We start from the raw sequence: 22,828 nt of genomic DNA on the forward strand, positions 1-22,828 counted from the left end.
AATTTTCCAAACCGCAACCCGCACCGCATAGACCTCAAACCGCATCGCAAAAATGCGGTGCGGTTTTGGCGGTTTATACATATCGCCAAATAATTTAACAATTAAATATTATAATTAAGAAAGATTCATAATAAATCTCATAACCATAAAGTGCTTAACAAAATAATTAAATGTACAACAAGCTAATAAACTTTAAGCAAGACAATAAAAATATAACAAACTAATAACAAATAAAAAATGTAATATAAAAGTAAATATTATTTTAATTAAGGAGGAATATCTTTAGAATGAAGTAGAATATGTGTTAGCATCCTATGAAACATTATATTTCTTTTTAGATATTGTGTATATTATATTATACTATATAAATATTTATGCATTAACTTTAAATGTAGTAAAATTGAAAATATATATATATAAAAAAGTTAATATATATAATGATGTAGTGCGGTGTGATTTGAACCACATTTATAAAATTTAAAACCGCAAACCGCACCGCGCGGTTTAGAAAAAATACAAACCGCATCGCGAAGGGTTCTAAACTGCAAATTGCGGTGCGGTGTGGGCGGTTTTATGAACACCCCTAGTATAGATGTATCAACTACTTTTAGTTTCTAATGTATCTCGCAGTGTCATTTGGTAAATTTGATGAAGAAAAAGAGTTCAAATCACTTGATAAAAAATAAACTATTACACAAATTTATAAGATAAAAAAAATGATATGTGTGTCTTTATTATTTTTAAATAAATATGATTTAATTATTTAAATTATCATAAAATATCTTATTTTAATAAATTAATTAATTAGTTTTTGTTTAAGTTTATGTTTATGTTTGTTCTAGTTATTGAATTTGGCAGTGACAACAAAATATTATATATTATATATTTAATATAATATTAATATTATACGTGGATTTTAAATTTAAGTTTGTCACTGGTTGATAGTAGATTATATTATATTATATTTTTAATATAATATTACTCTAATACCTGAAATTTAAGTTTAATTAAGTTTTATTTAAGTTATAAAACATATGGTTTTATTATTTTTAAATAATAATTATTATAAAATATCTTATTTTAATTTGTTTAGATTATATTATATTATATATTCAATATGATATTAAAATAATACGTGAAGTTTAAGTTTAATTAAATTTTATTTAAGTTATAAAACGTATGGTTTTATTATTTTTAAATAATTATCATTGTAAAATATCTAAAAATTTATCTTATTTTGATTTGTTTAATTATTTATTTATAAATTTTATTTAAGCTTAAGTCATGTTTACAATTTATAGCTAAATATAAGAATATTCTGTTAAAGCTAACGAAAAAAAAATAAAAAACCGTGAAAACTAAAAAATTTCGTTATCTATTATTTTTTATATAGAAGAGATATGTTTTGAAAGGGTATAATTAATAATAAAAAGCATTTTTGCTCCCCGAACTATGACCATTGTATGATTGTGCCCCTGAATGATTCACGATGTTAAAAACTCCCTCTGAACTATGCACGTTACTGAAATTTGAGACTTCTGTTAGATTTCATCCTAGGTGGCTAACAGATTGACAATGTAGCATTTTGTCTGTTGATGTGGCAGTGTCATGTGTAGAATAATTATCAATTTTGCTCCTCGAACTTTCACCACTACCAAATAATACCTCTTTTATAAAAAAAAATCTAAAAATAGATTTTTTTTTCTTTTTAAAAATAATAATTAAATCCTTAAAAAATTAAAAATTTAATTATCAACAAATAGCTATTTTTTACTTTTTCTTTTATAATATTAATTAAAACTATTTTAAAATGAACATTTAAAAGAAATACAAAAACAAAAAACAAAAAATTAAAGAGGACGACAAATGACTCAAATAAATAAATAAAACTTTTAATTTAAGAGGAGGATGACAAAGGGGAAAAAATTTTGTTTTATGATTTATTTTAAGATATATTTATTTTATATTGTAAAAGAAAAAAAAATTATTTGTTATTAATTATATTTTTAATTTTTGACTATTTGAAATTTTATTTAATTAATTTGAAACTTTTAGTATTTTTTATTTTCTTAATCTTTTAAAATGATTTGTTTTTAAATTTTTAAGGATTTAATTATTATTTTTTAAAAGAAAAAAATAGTTTTAATAAAAATGACACAATTTGGTAATGGTCAAAATTCGAGAGGCAAAATTGCTAATTATTCTATATATGACACTGTCACAGCAATAGACAAATGCTACATCATCAATCTCTTAGCCACCTAAGATGAAATCTAACTTAAGTTTTATATTTTAGTAACGCGTATAGTTTAGGAGGAATTTTTAACATCGTCAATTCTTCACGGGGCACGATCATATGATTCGGGTGGCAAAAATGATATGTATTCTAATTTATATTTAAGTAGTATTAATGTTGGTTGGTTAATTTTGGTTGTGGGGGTAACATGGGGATTATATATATATTTTTATTTATGTTATTGGTTGGGAAGCACGTGGGGAAAAGGGGAAGATCACGTGGAAGAAGCCGCCGAGGCCGTTTATTGTCTGTTCAATTTTGGATAAAAGAAAAAGCCAAATAAAGCGCCACCTTAACGAGGATCGGTCGGCTCCCCAGTCGGCTATAAGTAACTACCTTTGACCGTTGACTGAGTCTCAATCTTGCCACTTCAATTAAATTTAATTATTCCACATGCCCCTCATCTTTGTTTTTTGTCAAAATAATATATATATAAATTCATTTTATTTTTATTTAATTTTTCTCACAAATTACAATTATTGTAATTATAGACCTTAGACCATTTCAAGATGTGAGATGTAAATATTGTGTTATATTTAGTATAAATAATCAATATATGATATATTTAGTATAATTTTTAGTATTATACTCTTATGCATAATTGTAAAAACGGATGCAAAAATTAATATTTCTTTAATGTTCATTTAATATTTATTGAAAATATATAAAAATTAATAATTTTTCTTTATATTTTATTGTTAATACTTAAATATAATAATAAAATAATAAGGTAAAAAATCTAGCATTTAATGTTGTAGATAAAGATAATAAATAAATAATGTAGCATTTGTGGTGATGCAAATATGCATCATGCTATATTGTGTATCAAAATTCACATAACTTTTGACACACTATTGGAGCAACTCTTTTGTAAAGTAAACTATATTTTAGCAATGCATCACCAGTTTGACACTTTATTAGAGATGCTCTTAGAGCACTCACAAAAGATGTTGCATAATAGAAATTGTTATTTGCGTCAAAACTCCTTATTATTTTACAAAAGTTGCGACAAACCCCCAATAAAAAAATTTGGTGGCAAAACTCCATTCCATTAATGGTTTGTTGCAAGTTATCTATTTAAAGTGTTAAATGGCATGTAAGTAAGTTAAGTGACTATTAAGATACATATAACAACACTTTACAGGGCCACATGTCAAAATAAATAATTATTAATTTTTAAATAATAAATTTAATTAATAAAAAATAGAAAAAGTAAATTTAAAAACTTTTTCCAATTTTAAGTTTAAGTTTTAGTTAATTTTAATTATAAATCTAAAAAATATATCTCTCCCTCCATATATATATATATATATATACAATAATGTATATATTCTTCTCAATATATATAAATATTTTCTCAACCTTTACAATATTTAAAATGAATGTTATCATAATAATTTTATTGTTAGTTTATATTTTTGAATTGATTTATATTTTAGTTTGTTTCATAACTTTGAGTTAATTTTAAATAGAGTATAATTATATATTTTTTTAATTGTAGATTATAATTATATTTGACATCATATATAGATAAATATTTTAAATATTAAAATATATAAAGATATTATTGAAAGTGATAGAAAATATTTAAATGAATAAAAAAAATTAAAGTAGAGTTTTAGTGATGTAAAATAGAGAAATTGATGTATGGTAGTTTGAGGTAAAATGGAAAAAAATGGAGTTTTGGTGATGTAAAATAGTGATAAAATAGCACATTCATTGTGAGAGCACTCACAATAGTTGCTTTACTCTATCCATTAAAATACATCATCAAATCCTCACTTTTTTTTTTATTTTACCTTACAATTTTACATTACACCCTATATCATCATCTCTATATTTTCTTTTACATCATTTAAATATTATATTTACAATTATTATTTAATAGTTAAAGTTAAAGAATAAAATTTTTTAAAATAAAAAATTAGCCAATGGGAGAGAGAAAGGAGAAAAAGATAAAACAAAATTATTAAAAAAATGTTTACATATTGATTGAAGCTTAACTGCATTTAGTGTATAAATTATTGGTTTTAGTGCAAAGTTATTATAGATAAATATTTAAAGGAACCAATGGAGACAATAATAAACCTTTTAGCTATTTTTTTTTACCTTTGAACTAATTTAGAGTAGTCATTGGGACTGTTGTGAGTGCTCTTAGCAACATATTTTGAGTTTCTTTATTATTAATTTTTTAAGAGTTATGATAGTGTAAATTAATTTTTTTACAAAATTTTTCAATTAGTTATATTTATTTAAAATAAGATTTAATATGTTAAAATAAACTATCATGTTATCACTACAAAACTTTTGGAGTGAGAGTCATTGAAGATGTATAATGTCTCCCGTAGGGGAGACGTTGGATCTCTGCTATGTCTCCCCTCAGAGACATCATACAATTTTTTTTTTTTTTTTTTAAATAACCGTATTGATGCCGATTAAAATCTATTACAAAACAAAATCAAGATCATTGTTCTAAAACAAAATTACAAATCAAAATTCAAACTCAAGAGTTGTCCCTAATTTATACCAAACCCAAATTACAAATCACTCATCAGTACTCATCACTCATCCTTAACCAAGAACAAACCCAATGAAACCTTGCTTCCCTAATCGTTCAAGTCATAGAGACCTTAAGGGGCAGTTCTGTTGCCACCGCCACATCCACTATCGCAAGCCCATCGTCGCCTCCACCGATGCGAGCCTATCAATGCCGACCTACAATAACAAAGAGAACAAAGAAATCCTTGAAGCTCATTGCCTCCATCATCGTGAGCCCGTCACCGCTGACTTGCAAGAACAAATATAGCAGAGAAATAGAAAACTGAATGTGTTTGAGAGAGTGAGAGATGGGAAGGGGAAGAGGGGGTCAATTAGGGTTCTTGAGAGAAAGAAAACGAGGGAGATGGGGGGTGGCTAGGGTTAGAGAGAGGGAAGAGAAAAAGAAAGAAAGACAGTTTCGGGAAGATCCGAGTATAATTACGCCTTTTTAAAAAAATAAAGAAATATTAGAAGTTTAATAATATAATAAAAATATATATTTATATTGAAACATAACATATGGGCAAGAGTTGTAAATTGTTTTTTTTTTTTTAAATATATACTGGGAGACTTGAGAAGCCTTTCACGTCCTCCCATTTGAGACTTGGATTCTCAATTTTAAAGTCTCCTTAACCCTTTTATGTCTTACTAAATTAAGCCATAAAATATCCCTAATAATTTTTAATGTATAAAATTATTGGTTTAAGACATTATAATGAGTCATTCAAAATATAAATTATTGTAATGTATTGTGTGTATTATTTTTCAGTATATATTTTGTGTGTATATGTATATATATTTAACATCATAAGATATTTTCTAAAAATTACACACCAATAAAATATAATATTAATCACAGATAGGGTTCACAAATCTATTAACATGTGCTATTTTGATTTTTTAATTAAAAAATACCATTTTTTTTTATGTAATTACAACAACTAATCAATTATTTTATGTAACGCAGCAGATTAAATTATTGAATTGGACTGAAGTGAAACAGAAAATCACAATAAATCCTAAGCTTCTCAAATCATAGATGAAGATGCTTAGACTAACTAAATCTTAAACATAAGAATTAATCAAGATAGTGAGATTATAGAGGGTCTATAATAATTAAGAGATAAGTGTGATTTGTTGCATCTCGAATTCGATAAACTCTTAAATAAGTTACTTATATTAAAACAAAATTAATTAGTGTTATGATCTATATTCCTTTAATATTAAATTGTTAATTTGCTTTATCTTATTGTGGGGGGAGTTTGACGTGTACCCATGTGCCTGTACTTGTCTAACAATTAATAATAGGGTATATATGGATCACAATTCACAAGAAAAAAAAGACCAAAATTAATGCATATTTAACATATTGACAAAAAAAATTGTAATTATATTCTCATTGCCTTGTTGTCACCTTGCCCTACAATAAATATTGTGTTACCTTGCCCCATATTTTACTCAATAAATTAAATAATTGGTTACTACTAAAAATAAAATCCTTTCATATCAAGTTTTTATTTATTTAGTATTGAAAAATTTGTGTAAAAAATTATTAAGTAGTCTAAAAAGTTGCACTTAAGTCACTAAGTAATTTTTTGGCGGCAATAGTCAATAAATAAGCTGAAAAATTGCACTTAAACCATTAAATAGATTTTTTGGTAGCAAAAATTAGTAAGTAATTTGCAATATTATTATACTTAAGTCACTAAATAGTTTTTTAGTTGCAAAAGTCATATTTCATACTAATTTTATCTCAATTTTAATTAATTAATAAAAACATAAAAATATATAATTCTAACATTTTAAAATTATTTGAAATTTAGTTTACAAATAAAAAAAAATCAAGTTATAACATGAAAAATTATTTAATTTTAAATAAACTAAGTTTGAATTCAATTTAAGTTGTATTATTTTCTAAAATTTAATTTAACTAATATTGAATAATATTTTTATATTAGAAATTTTAAAATCATTTTTTTTAATTTTTAAAAGAGATTTCAGTTATTATATTGATGATGTTATAAATATATATGTTTAGACATATATTGATTAATTAAAATTAAGATAACATTTGTGTAAAATGTGACTTTTGCAAATTATTTGGTAACTTAAGTGCAATATATTAGATTATTTACTGACTTTTGTCAATAAAAAAAACTATCTAATAACTTAAGTACAATAATTAAGATAATTTTCTGACTTTTTCAACCAAAAAAATTACTTAATGAAATAAGTATAATATTTTGAACTACTTAATAATTTTTGAAGCAAATTTGTATACTACAATAATAACTTTCTAGGGTATTTAATAAGAAATGTGTACAGGTGTGGGTTTATTGATTGCATTAGTAATATTCAACTAATAAATCAGCTATTATACATGAATAGAATCGACAGGAATTGTTGGCCTACAAAGTCTTTCTTCCATCCCATTGGCAACTTTTTCTATACTAATTTTTGCTTATATTCTTCTGTATTTATACATATACATTGGCCAAAAGGCAAAAGCTATATGGTCTTCTTCATTGTAAATTCACTAAATTTGGGAGAATCTTAGCCAGAACGTAATGACGTCCAAGTCAATCCCCAACCCATCAAGTGTCTTTGAAAAGGTCCAATGTATAAATTTATTATTATTGTTCGTTAAATTTATGAAGCATACGTAAGTGGTTGACAACCTATAAAATAAATTTGAGTGTTGTTATTTTGCAATTGAAGTTATCAAATACCACGTAAGGTTGAACCATTATAATTTGTTAGTGATAATTCATACTACTTATTAAATTCAAATAAATAAGATCCAATATTAAATTACACCAATAACAATATGTCACCTACTTGTGGTGTTGAACACCAATAATGCCCCGAAACAATTCTCAATAAATCTACTAAAGCCAATTAATTGTTGCAACCAAAGGTCTTGGTTGGTTGCTATTGGAGAATTGTTAGCCATACAAACTTGATCTATAATAGTTATAACTTAACAATATATAAAGTTATTCTTTACAAGCTTATGGAGCTTTCTAGAATTCCACTTGATCGTATATTTCAAAAATATAAAGTAGCAAGAATGAATCACTAAACATAAAACAATCATTAATAAATATTTTTTTAATAAAATAATTCGATACTTTTTAATAAAAATGTTAATTTTACTAAATATATATGCATTGATCAAACCTTAATGAGAAGATTTTTTGCAACTTTAAGTGGTGTGGGATATAAGGCAGAGATTCCCCGGCTTTATATTTAAGTGAGATAAAGCGAGGGATGCAGAATTAGTATTTAGTGACACACCCTAGTCCACCCCAATTGTATATATTTATATTAATAATAAATATATAATTCAATCATCATTATTTTTATCAAAGCAAGATTGGACAACTATTACTTTTTGCTATAATTTTTTTAGTTGATTTTTTGGTGTTAAATTATATGTTATATCTTTTGTTTTTTTAGTGTACATAAGCTTTTATAAACATATTGTTATTCCAAGAAAAAATATTAATGTGATATAAATGATTTAATGTTTCAATTTCATATTATAATTTGTTTATGTCTATTTTTATGTAACATTTATTTTGTGTACTAGATAGATATATTAATTCTTTAAATGGAGTGGTAGCTAATTCATTAAAAAAAATACCTAATGACTTTGGTAAATATTCAAAAAACAACTTATTAAATAATTTATACAAATCTACAACTAAAAGCTAAAGCTAAAACAACCAAGTTTTTAGATTTTTCTAAAAGCAAATTTTAGAAAAAAAGAGAAATTTACATATATCACTAAAAGTTAAGAAAAAATTAAATTTTTACTGTTACACATAGTTTTTTTTATATTTTACTCTTCAAAGTTTTTTTTTTTAGTTTTACGACTTGTTTAGTCCGCCAGAGAAGAAGTCATACGTCGGGAGAGGCGAGGGGTCCTAGGCTTGCGTAGGGGCCTGGGTCAGCTCAAGTGCTGGTGGATTCGTGCTTTGTGAGTGGTCGAACAACGATGGAATTGCGATTGGGAGGCGCGAATTGGGGCTCGCGAATCACAAATGTGCTCGAAGCTTGGGACGGGGATCGCACCTAGGTGCTTAGGGATCTCGCGACATGGAGCCGAGATGGGGAGAGGTGAAGGGTCCTGGGCTTGCGCAGAGGGCTGGGTCGGCTCAGATGCTGGTGGAATCACACCTGTGAGTGGTCGAATGATGCTACTGTATCACGCATGGGAGACAGAGCTCAGAGCTTAGACGGGACTCGCGAATTGCAGGGGTGCTCAGAGCTTGGGAGGGGTGCAACTTGGCTCGATTTTGGGGCTTGGGTGAGGAAGAGGCTAGGGGTTCTGGGTTCACGGTTGGCGGTGCAGTGAGGCATGGGTGCAAGTTCTAGGTTTTTGACCGCATCATCAACTAATATGGGTTGCACTGTGTTGTTGTGGGATTGTTGTTTTAGATTTATGTATAGTTATTTTCACATTGATTTTTAGTTTTTTTAAGTTTGTATATAGTTGTGTTTGTTGTTGTATTGATGTCTAATTGTTGTTTAGTTGCTTTAGATATATTTTGATTTAAAAAAAAAAACATGTTAGTATGCAATGAGTTGACTTCTAGTTGTTATCCAATTGTTGTTTTTAAATGTGTTAGTATGCAGTAGGTTAATGTTTAATTGTTGTCTAATTATTATTTTTTAGTTATTTCATTAGTTCTGTATTTTTGTAAATATAAAACTTTAAAAATCGTATTTTTGAAAACTTAAGAGTATTTTTGAAAAAAAAAATCAGGAACCATAAAAAAGTAAAAAAAAAAACATTAGAAAAATTATATTTTTGAAAAAAACTCCTTCAAAAAACTTTACATTAAGTATTTTTTTTATCGTAATATATTTACTTTATTATTATGTATTACTCAAAATAAAAATATTTAATATAAATTAATATAACAATAAAATATATTTATAATCTATATATATCAAACACATGTCAATGTCATGTTTTAGAAAGAAAAAATAATTATAATTTTAATATTTAAATAAATAGAATATTTATATTAAAATTTATTGAGTATATTTAATATAAGTGAATTTATTTTAATAAAATAAATATGAAATCTATTTTAGCCTTTTAATATTTAACAACACTTTAATCATATATATATATAGTTTACTAAATACACTCATACAACTTTTTTGACTCACATTACTTTAAAATATGTAATTTACCAAACATTAAGCAGCTTTTTTCCACAGTACTGTTGTAGTTACTTTTTTCCATAACACAACTACATCTATTTTTTTCCATAACACAATTGTACCAAACTGGCCTATTCACTACAAAAAAGGAGACTTTTGCCGGCGCAAATTTGCGCCGGCAAAAGTATGGTTTTGCGCCGGCAAAAACTATGGAGTTTTTGCCGACGCAATTTTGCGCCGGCAAAGAATTGCGTCGTATCTCCGTCGCTAATGTCACTTTTGCCGACGCAAATATAATGCGCCGGCAATGGACTTTTTTGGCGACGAAAAAATACGCCGGTGAAAATATAAATGCGCCGGTAAAAAAATCTGTCACGATATTGTGGAAAACACTTTTAGCGGCGCAATAATGCGCCGGCAATAGTTTAATTTTTTAGTGGCGCATTTTTGCGCCGGTAAAAGTGTATATGTGAAGGTAAGATTGAAACTCTTTGCCGACGTAATTTTGCGCCGGTAAAAGTATTTTTAAAATAATAATTTTTATTAAATTATTAATATTATTTTCAATATATTAATATTAATTAATAATTTTCAATTTTAATATATTAATAATTATTTAATTTTTTAGTAATATTATTTAATTAGAAATAAAATTAAAATTAAAATTTTATAAATAAATAAACAAAAAATTACAACTATTAATATTTATTGTCTCCACCAAACATTAAAATATAAAAGTAATTTAGTAAAATAAATGTCTCATAAATTAAATTTTAAATAAATAGAAAAAAAGTTCTACAAATGAGTACTGGCCGCCTCATCATTCCCGCCCCCATCAGCATCATCGTCCTCGTCCGAATCCTGGTCTGGTAAGTCAACAGTAAAACCAGGAGCCAATTGACCAACCTGCTTCAACAAAGCACTGAGCAGGAGATCTTGACGCCGTTGACGACTCTCAAGTTTAGTCGTATGCTTCTTTAGGTTCTGATTTTCTAGCATAATGTCCTGATTTTGCTGCAAAATGGTGTCCACTTCAGGTGGCAATTGCCCGGACATTTGAGAAGTTGACGAAGATGCTGCCCTCTTTGCGCCAATTGCCTTCAACCTAGGCAACCCCCCAAACCCTTTCTTATAACGCGAGCGGGGTCCAAGGACATCCGTGACAATATCCATATCAGGCGGGAAATGACCGTCGACATTATCGCCGACACAAGAAGCAGCAGATGATGCAGGGGCCGTACTCTGCGATGCTCGACGTTCGGTCATCTCATTCTGCACAATAAAAAGCACGTATTTCGAATTCCAATATAACATTATTTGAAAACCTAACTTATAAATTTTTAATATAACAACATATAAAATATAACTTTATTATCTATCTGCCAACATCCTATCATTAATGACTGCAGACCAGTGACTGAAAAAGAATGTAATTAATTTTGTTCCCGTATCAGGGAGCAAGTGGGCTAAAGTAAATTTGGTCATGAAAATCCATATCTGAATCAAAATCATGAAGATGTTGTTGATATATACGGTAAGTGCAGTTAATTCCATTAATGAGGAATTTACGTCTCCAAACATATACATCAACTATATTTACATGTTTTTGATTCAGATATGGATTTTCATGACCAAATTTACTTTAGTCCACAAGCTCCCTGATACGGGGACAACATTAATTACATTCTTTTTTTATCTTAGTCCACAATCATTAATCATAAAAATATTGGCACATAGATTATAAAGATTTCATTGTTAAAAATTTAATTAATAATTAATAAATAATTACTAATTGACAACAACAATTAATAATTAATATTTATTAATTATTTACTAAACTTTTTTAAAGTTAAATGATCATAAATTAGTTAAGGTTATGCAACTTACATGTTTTGTCGCCGCTGCATCACTAATCCACTTATCCTTCTTCTTGTGCAGGTGCTCGAATGTGTCGATCATGCTCGGGAGCTGGCCAGTAGATGGGTCCATCTAAAAAAGCAAATTATTTAAACATTGTGACATTTATAATATTTTCGTAAATGTAAGGATATAAGTTATTATAATTTATGTGATCATAAACATGGGCAACGATGGATTTGGAACCGTGTCCTCCTGGTATGGTCATTTTAGCTCGAGCTTCTTTATTTTTCTTCGATATACGCTTCAAAAAGAAAACAGTACTCATTAATCTAAATTGTAATTTTATAATTAAAAATTAATGTAAAATGTACGGCATACCTGGTGAGAATCAGAAACCCAAAAATCACACAGAACTGCCCAATCAGAAGAAGTGATCGACACAAAAGGTTTTGACTTCGCTCTCTCATTGTCCACCTCTCCTCCAACATCTACCCAGTGTTTCTTCATCGTGTGGCGCCAATCAGTCAGATGTTTTTGCATTTGTCTTACCATGGCATCGTTGATTACTGGATTGTCTTCTGGATAAATGAATTTTTCCTAAAATCACAATTAAAATTGGAATTTGTTAAAATATTTTGAAGATAGACAAAATATTTAATAATGAGTTATTAAAGGTTTAAAGAATGCTTACAGATAGTCTCTTTCGAATAACTTCGATATCAGCTGGTTTTACTTGTTCCCAAGCTAGTGTAGTTGGGGGTACGGTGCTACGCAAATAACGAGCCATAGAATTGTTGAACCACTTGCCGTACTTTTGAATAGCTTTTCCAGTTTCTTTATCAAACTCTACTTTCAAATGAGTAACTTTTTTGATGGCCAGCTCCTTCTCGATATTGGCACCGTAATAAGCTCACCTGCCTCTCTTGGAGCCACCACCTGTGTCATTACTTGTTTCGGCCATTCTACATTAAAATATTCATTAATTAACTAATTCAAATTATGTATGTCTATTGTTTTTTGTTATAAAATTAACATTTATTCATTATGGTATTTCCAAACCTACCCTATTCCGACCTAGTGGATCCCTTGGAGATAGTAAGAAGTCATGTACTTCTCCTCAGTTTTTTAAAATGTTTATCAAACATTTTAAAAAAATGAGGAGCAGTACATGAATACATTGTCTATCCCCAAGACATCCACTAGGTGCATCACTATTATTTTTTGTTATTGAATTAACATTTTATTACTTATTGTCTTTCCTAACCTACCCTATTCCGACCTAGTAGATCCCTTGGAGATAGTAAGCAGACATGTGCGACTACACACTTTTTCAAAATATTTCATCAAACATTTTGAAAAAATGAGTAGCAGTACATGAATACATTGTCTATCCCCAAGGCATCCACTAGGTGCATCACTATTATTTTTTGTTATTGAATTAACATTTTATTACTTATTGTCTTTCCCAACCTACCCTATTCCGACCTAATAGATTCCTTGGAGATAGTAAGCAGACATGTGCGACTACCCATTTTTTCAACATATTTCATCAAATATATTGAAAAAATGAGTACCAGTACATGAATACATTGACTATCCCCAAGGCATCCACTAGGTGCATCGCTATTATTTTTTGTTATTGAATTAACATTTTATTACTTATTGTCTTTCCCAACCTACCATATTCCGACCTAGTAGATCCCTTGGAGATAGTAAGCAGACATGTTCGACTACCCATTTTTTCAACATATTTCATCAAATATATTGAAAAAATGAGTACCAGTACATGAATACATTGTCTATCCCCAAGGCATCCACTAGGTGCATCACTATTATTTTTTGTTATTGAATTAACATTTTATTACTTATTGTCTTTCCCAACCTACCCTATTCCGACCTAATAGATCCCTTGGAGATAGTAAGCAGACATGTGCGACTACCCATTTTTTCAACATATTTCATCAAATATATTGAAAAAATGAGTACCAGTACATGAATACATTGACTATCCCCAAAGCATCCAATAGGTGCATGTGTACCTATATCTAATACTATCATTAATTAATGATAATAAATAAACTTTTCATTGAATTAAATAAAAAGTTACATACACTTGTTTAAATTACATATCACTGTCCTCGTCATCACTAACTACAACATCATTACGAACATCACTATCACTATCACTATCGACTAGAACATTATCGTCATCCTCATCGTCTTCATACTCGACCAACGTGTCGTCTTCAAATTCAACTTCATCATCGACAACAAATTCATCTGAACCTTCGCCAACCAAATCATCAACGTTGTGCACTTCAGTGGCATTGACATCAACCCGATCATACTGAAGATTATCAAAAATTGGAAGTTCTACCCACAACTGAAATGAAGAAGAATTAACTTCTTGCAATATTGGTATATCATTTGTGGTCTCAGTATCATCAACATCGGAATTTGTGAAATCCCATACATTCCTTGGAATGTATTCATTAACGAGCCTCCAATCATCCCCATTTTTCACATCTCGAAGATAATACACCAACTTCGCTTGAGATGCGAGAACGAAATGATCATATTTATAACATTCTTCTTTCACATATACGCTCGTAAAATTGGATTCCACTTTAATTCTACTTGTATTGAACCATCTACACTTGAATAGGACAACACTGTAACCCATAAAGTAGGACAATTCAATTACTTCTTCCAAAACTCCATAGTAGTTCACTCCTTCCTCACTTGGCACCATTACACCGCAATTTTGTGTTTTAAGCTTCATATCACGACCACGAGTCACAAATTTCACACCATTCACTATCATCCCTGGATATGAATACACGGTGCCGCTTGATTTGTTTGCGAGAGCATACAATTCATTATTCACTTCAGTAGGTGTTGACTCATGCAAACCGTTCACCTATCAACATTAACATTGAAAGTTAGTTTTGGATTGACTAATTGGGGTTTCAGAAAAGAATTGACTAATATACATACTCTTTCTTTGAACCACTGAGGAAAATCAGTTTTTTGTTGAACTTCAAGATTCAAGCCCCCCCGTCTTCTTAATTCATCCATATGCTCACTACAAATGAACAAAAAAACTATGATTTTGGCATTTACTCGGTATATAAACCAAACATCATTATTGAAAAAATACTAGAAAACACACCTAAGGTACTCCTTAATTTCGGCACAATTGTTCAAGATATACCACTCAGCCTTTTGCTTTAACTGCGGATTGAGGAGCATATTTGATTTCTTACCAAATGGACGACCAACAGCCTTATAAATAGAATATTCCCGATTTGGTTGGGATTCAACGCGATCGTCATTCCTCTCAGGTCGATTGAATCGAGTCTCAACCCCCCGCAGGTACATTGAGCAAAAGGTTAAAGCCTCGTTCACCACGTAAGCTTCTGCGATTGAACCTTCAGGACGTGCACGATTTCTTACATATTGTTTATAAACTCCCATCGAACGTTCAATGGGATACATCCACCTAAAGTGCACGGGACCGCCAAGAATTGCCTCTTTCGGAAGGTGCAAAACCAAATGCACCATAATATCGAAAAATGCTGGAGGAAATATCATTTCCAACTTGCATAAAATGGTGATAATGTCTGTCTCCATCTTCTCAAGGTCTTTCACATTCAAAGTCCGTGCACAAAGTTTTTTGAAAAAACCGCACAACTCAATAATTGGCTTCCGAACTTCCGGAACCAAAAACGACCTAAGTGCGGCGGGCAACAACTGCTGAAACAACACGTGGCAATCATGTGATTTCAACCCAGTTATCTTGCCATCATTGACATTGACATTCTTCGAAAGGTTTGCAGCAAAACCGTCCGGGAATTCAACTGACTTCACAAATTCACAGAAAACTCGACGCTCCGGGACACTGAGGGTGTAACTGGCGTGCGGTTTCTTCCACTTGTTTCCCTCTTTGCGGAGGTGGAGTTTTTCCCTAATTTTCATGTCTGCTAGATCAAGTCTTGCCTTGTCAGTGTCTTTAGATTTTCCCTCTAAGTTCAACAAAGTTCCCAAGACACTGTCGCAAACATTCTTCTCAATGTGCATTACGTCCAAATTATGCCTCAACAATAACTCCTTCCAATAATCAAGCTCGAAAAATATGCTCTTCTTCGACCAATTAAGTTCAATCGGAGCCCTTTTGCGTTTCACACCACCAAATTCTTTGTGTTTCCCAGGATGTCTAATCAGCAAATTCTCTAATTGCTTCAAAACATCATCACCGGAGTAATGTTTCGGTGGTGGCCTGAGTTCCCTGTTACCGTCGAATAGTGCTCGTTTGCTCCTCCATTCATGATCCATATCAAGAAATCTCCTATGGCCAATGTATGCAATTTTACTTCTAATCCCTACAGAGGGAGTTTCTTCATTGCATGTGGGACACGCCTTGTACCCTTTTGTGCTCCACCCAGACATCATAGCATAAGCTGGGTAGTCGTTAATGGTCCACAAGACTGCTGCACGCATATTGAACAATGTACTATTGTATGCATCTCTTGTCTCGACACCATTCATCCATAACTCCTTCAACTCGTCAACCAAAGGTCTCATATAGACATCGATATCTTTTCCAGGTGAAGAAGGACCTGGAATAAGAATAGACAACATTAATGACTGTGGTTTCATGCACTTCCACGGCGGCAAGTTGTATGGGACAAGTATTACAGGCCACATGCTGTAAGAGTTGCTCATGTTCCCAAAAGGATTGAAACCATCTGTAGCCAACCCAAGCCTAACATTTCGAGGTTCGGCTACGAAAGATGGGTACAACTCATCAAGGTGCTTCCACGCCTTACTGTCAGCGGGGTGCCTCATCACACCATCTTCCCTTGGCCTTTTAGAATAGTGCCATCTCATATCCTCTGCAGTATATCTGGAACTGTACAGCCTTTTCAATCTCGGCGTCAACGGAAAGTACCGCATGACCTTATGGGCCACTTTCTTCCCGTTCCCACGATTATCTTGCCAGCGACACTCACCACAAACCGGACAGAATTCCAAATTCGCATTCTCCTTCCAAAACAGTGCACAGTCATGCTTGCAAGCATCGATGGACTCATATCCCAATCCAATACTCCGCAACTTTGCCTTCGCCTCATAGTTAGACTTAGGTAAAATTGTTCCGTCAGGCATAGCGTCGACTAACAATTCCAGCAAACCATCAAAGTAATGATTGCTGCACTTGTTAATTACTTTGAGATGCATCAGCTTCACCAAGAAGTTCAACGCGGAATACTTTCGGCAACCCGGGTACAGTTCACTTGACATCTCCTTAAATAAATTGTCATACTTGTCGCGATGTTGAGGATCATCTTGGGGAGGATCATTATAGTTTCCATGGGGAACGTCATCTTCAGCGTAAACATCCTCCAGGATATCCGCTATCTCATCTCTATCATGATCTCGTACCACAGCTGGTGGCGACGGCAGCGCCTCTCCATGGTAATGCCACACTTTGTAGGACTGTACGATGCCATTGTTGAATAAATGCATCGAAATTGCATTTATAGGCTGGAACTTAACATTCCCACATTTCTTGCACGGACAGCGAACCAAACCCCGATCGTTCAACTGATTTTTGGCGATATCGAAGAACTCCTTAACACCATTTCTATACTCCAGAGACCAACGATTCCTCGCACTCATCCAGCTTCTGTCGCTTGCCATCTTTAAGCGAAATAATTAAGAAAATATTAATAATTGTCTTAAAATAAGGGAAATGATAGTCAAAGTATTTCATGACTGTTTGTCTCCCTAATTATCACTAACTGATAATAATATCCTATCTCTGGCAAAAATAATTATTTATAGAGATATTTCCGGCTAAATTACTCAAACTTACAACTTACTAACACTTAAATGACACGTGACACCACATGATTGGTACACATTATTATTATTATTATTTTAAATAATTTTTCATAAAAAAAAACATTTTTTATTTTTTATTTTTTTTAAAAAATCCAATTTATTGTTTTCCAATTTAAAGGTAACAAAAAATAATTTTTTTTTTCATTTTTTACAAAAAAAAAATCAAATTTGCTGCTTTTAATCAATTATTTAGGATTAAGTAAAAAAAATATTTAATCTTAAATTATTGCTTAGATTTTAAACAAAATTACTTAATCTTTAATTGAAAACAAGTAGACAAAATGATAAATAGGAAGATTTTAATAATAATAAATTAAAAATTTTGAGGATATTAACAATATAAAATTAAATTTTAAAAAAAATGTATTTTTCATACTTAATCTTAAGTTGAAAAAAATTTTGAATTTTTTTTTAAAAAATGTAAATTTTATTTTTTTGTTAAATTAAAAAATATTTTAAGAATAATAACAAATTTTATCAATCATGTACTGCCACGTGTCCGTTGACTAGTCTACTTTAACATTTACTTATTTATTACTTTTAATTTAAAATTAATTTAATTATACATTAATCTCCATTTTGTAATTTTTTATTAAATTCTTTAATTTGTATTGGATTATTTACTTAATCAATAATAATTTTATTATATTTATATTTTATTAAATCATTTATATTTTTTACTTTTTCAATTACAAAACATCTAATATTAATGTTAAAATTAATTATTAATTATTAATTATTAATTATTATGATTGGTAATTTTATTTTATTTAAATTATAGTTAAAAATTATTTTTTTGATGAATTTTTAATTATACTTAAATATTTATTTAATTAATTATTAAACTTTTATTAATTTTACTAACTCCAACAAAAATTGGGCAGCATAACGACTATATTTCAAACTATCCCAAAAATTTAAAAACCTACAAATTAAACACATATATAACCAGAATAGTCCCAGAGCAATATACAGAACATTCTCATAACATGCACAACATAAACCAAGATTAATAACATATATCAAATCTTTCTATATCAGTAACATCAAAACAATTTATTTAGTAAATATTTATAAACAAATAATATTTAATATAAAAAATATAATATATATATTTTTTTAATATACATAATCTAATCTATTTTTTAATATACATATTAAGCATTAAAATTAAAAAAATATACATTCTCAAATCAAATTTTTTTTAATAAATACTAAAATTATATTTTCTTTTTCATTATTAATATCATTTTTTTAAAACTACACATTTATTTATTTTATAAACAGAAAAATATAATTATAATAACAAATATCACACACATACATTTATATTAATCAATTTCTACAAAAATTTAACATTAAATAAACATATATACACACCCATTTACAGAAATACATAAACATATATCCATATACAAACATATATACAGATATATAAAAAAAAACAAATTTAAGTATATATATATATATTCAGATATAACTAATATATATATATATATATTCAGATATAACTAATATATATAAATATATACATATATATAAACTAATATATATAAATATATACATATATATATTCGGATATAACTAATATATATAAATATATACATATATATAAATATATACATATATATATTCGGATATAACTAATATATATAAATATATACATATATATATATAATCATATATAAATATATATATAAACCGAAATATATATAAACATATATAAATATATATATAAACTAACCTTTGCATTTGTTTCACCGAGAGAGTTACAACACACCTGTTCATAGGGAGAGAATAACAAAAAAAAAATACAATTACAAAACATAATATTGAGAAAAAAATCCAAAAATGTTAAAAAATTTCTCATTTTACTAACCTTGAGAGATGCTTCAATATATAACTTGAGCCACGGCGTGGGATTATGGGACACCGGTGGTCGGAGACTATCACAGAGGAGAGAGAGAGAGCTTTGCTTTCACAAACACATAACAGAAATGGGGAAGAAGGAGGCTGCGGCTGAGATATATCGTTAAGACTTTTGCCGGCGCGTTTCGTTGCGCCGGCAAAAGTCTAAAACTGCGCCGGCAAAAGTGTTTAAGTAAACCCTAAAGTAAAACGATGTCGTTTTAATTATCTCGACTTTTGCCGGCGCGTTTGTTCACTTTTGCCGGCGCAACGAAACGCGCCGGCAAAAGTAAGCCCACCTACTTTTTATTTCAAACGTGTAAAAATTTAAAAACACGTTGACTTTTGCCGGCGCGTTAGGTGAAATGCGCCGGCAAAAGTTTGTACGCTTATTTTGAAAAATCTGGCATTACTTTTGCCGGCGCAACCCCGACTTGCGCCGGCAAAAGTCATCTTTTCCGGCTTTAATTGCGCCGGCATAGGATTTGATTTTTGCCGGCGCAATTCATGAATTGCGCCGGTGAAAGTGATTTTTGCCGGCGCAATTACGAATTACGCCGGCAAAGAACTGGTTTCTTGTAGTGATTTAAGATTTAATGTTTTAATTTAGTTATTTGGGGATATACAATTTCAACTGTTTTAAAATATTTGGTGTTTTCTTTAGATCAAAATATTTTGTGTTTGATATTTTATATTTGAATGTAATATTTATTAACTCATTTGAGTATTACTTTTTACATATAAAACTATATTTTCTACGAAAATTATAATTGTAATGTAGGCAACTCTGTGATGAATTTAAATCACTTGTTAGGTGAATTAAGATGTAGCTTTATTGATCAAATGTGAGGTTTTGTTTTAATATACAAAATGACAATTTTAAATGGATACAAATACAATACCTTGGGAAGATTAGTTAATGGAGATTTCCAAGAAACTTTCTTATAAAAAAATTAAATGGTGAATGGTGTAGGAATGAGAAAAAATAATAGTGGCAATAACGATGATATCGGTAAATAATCCCTACTTTTCAACCAATTTATTTAAAGGTGTTAAACTGTTATTACATAAAACTTTAATCCTTTATTTCAAATTTGAAAATTTTGAACTTTATATATATAATGAGAATTATAAAATAGTTTTAAAGATTTTTTTTTTTGGACAAAATTTTTAAAGATAAAAATATTAAAAAAGAGTAGTGATTGAGACAAGATAATGTATCAATACTATTAATCATATATGATAAGTCACATTTCACACTCTTAAAAACTTGCATTGTATGGTTAAATTAAGTGTAACATGTGTGTTTAGCATCACTCATCAAACAAAAATGTTGGAAAAATTTTAAATAAATATTTTTCTATATTTTTTTACATTTTTAGAAAAAAAAATCTTATTAGAATTAAGTTGGAAGAGAGTATTACGTTCTCTTTTACTTTAAAGGGTCATTGACAGTGAAAATCTTGTCACAACTCTTGAGTATAAAAATTCATATGGCTTAAAATTAAAAACAAATAACAATAATATAGTATTATATTTGTATTAGTGGAAAAGTTTGGGGAAATTTGTAATATAGGAAAAACAAAAGGACAACTTTTCATAAAATTGAACTTTTCAATAGTAACCATAAAGAAGAATATGAATATGAATATGATGACACGTTTAGGAGTTGGTCCCATGATTGGGCAGTCAGAAAGAAGAAACTGAAAATTGTGTCATTCTTGTAAATATTATACTAATACTCGTCGAACTTCGAGATTCCCCTGTACTCTACTGTACACAATCACGCCTCACTCCCTCTCTTATTTATTTATTAATTTTAAATAAAAAAAATTCAAAATTTTAAAAGTCAGGACGAGGGAAGAGGGTGAGGGAGTCAGTTATCCTCGTTTGTCGAGCCGAATCGCCCGTGAGTAGTGCAATTCCCATTCTATCCTTTTCGTCCCTCGACAAACAGCGAGGGTATTTATGTAACTCTCTATTATATATATTCTTATTATGTGACGAAAAATAATATAATAAATAATTTATTTTTGCAGGCCACGCCGGACTAACTAAATTGACTGTGCACAATAATTAAAAAACTAATAATGACCTGATTGTAATAAGATTTGAAAATTTTATTTATTTTAATTTTTTTTTGACAACAGCGAAAATATTTAATCAGTACTTACTAATCTATTTTTTTTTTATACATTTTACATACTTGTTTGGTTAGTCCCTAATAAATTAATAAAAAAATAAAGCCAAATTTCGGTTGATATTAAATTAAACTCGAACCAACTTGAATTTGAAATCGATGTCTCGTACACAGAGTAACAAATTCTGGTTGGTATAAAAGTGTAAAAAATTCGGAGTAGATCATAAAAAATTCTGGTTGGTATACTAAATATAAATTATATTTATAACTAAATAGGGGTAACAACTACGTGTAGTTTAAGGAAATTTTACAATACACACATTATTTTTGGGTGTATTAGTACACACTTTATATTTTTGATATTTGGATAATTTTTGGTGCAATTTTATTGTGATTGTATACATTATATGTTGTGATTGTGTACATTATATTTTTTTTAGAGTATCTTGTACATTTTGACATTATAAATTATTTAAATTTTTTTAAAATTTGTAAGATCATCTAAATTCCTACAAATTATACACTCATTCAACAATTTATGCTGAAAATTATGCAAATACTGAAAATAGAAAAATTGTGCACCAATACATAAAAAAAAGAATTGCACTAGATAAGCACCCTATAGAATATACATAATATTTATACTAGCAATAAAAATGACTATTGGAATTACCATGATTTAATACTATTCTATTAAGTTAATTATTTTTGACAAAAAATCTAATTAGTTAATTAATTTCTTAAAAAAGTATTATTTGATTGAAAAACAAAATACACATATACAACCCCTCCAGAAAGGGGATATCTGCATTTTTTTTTACCTCGTTTTCTTAATAAACTATTTAATTTTGTTTCATTATCATAAATTTTCATACTTTATTTTAATTTTTCATATTTTATTTTCTCACTCTTCGTTGTTTCTCTTTCATAGAATCGCTGTCACACTCACTTTCCTGGCAAAAAAGCATAAGAAGAACAAGAAAATAAAAGGGTTCGCGTAAGCC

At 29.2% G+C, this 22,828-nt stretch overlaps 1 protein-coding gene across 1 annotated transcript; it reads right to left on the reverse strand.

Moving 5' to 3' along the window:
* Positions 1 to 4,960: 4,960 nt before the first annotated feature.
* On the reverse strand, positions 4,961 to 15,396 carry LOC133800344 (uncharacterized). Its single transcript, XM_062238302.1, has 4 exons — positions 15,045 to 15,396; positions 14,870 to 14,957; positions 14,589 to 14,792; positions 4,961 to 5,011 (listed from the first exon to the last, which is right to left on the reverse strand). Exons 1-4 carry the CDS (start codon positions 15,368 to 15,370, stop codon positions 4,961 to 4,963), a joined length of 669 nt encoding a protein of 222 aa, XP_062094286.1. The 5' UTR covers positions 15,371 to 15,396.
* Positions 15,397 to 22,828: the final 7,432 nt, after the last annotated feature.

This window comes from Humulus lupulus, chromosome 9 (assembly GCF_963169125.1).
Source record: "Humulus lupulus chromosome 9, drHumLupu1.1, whole genome shotgun sequence".
NCBI lineage: Eukaryota > Viridiplantae > Streptophyta > Magnoliopsida > Rosales > Cannabaceae > Humulus > Humulus lupulus.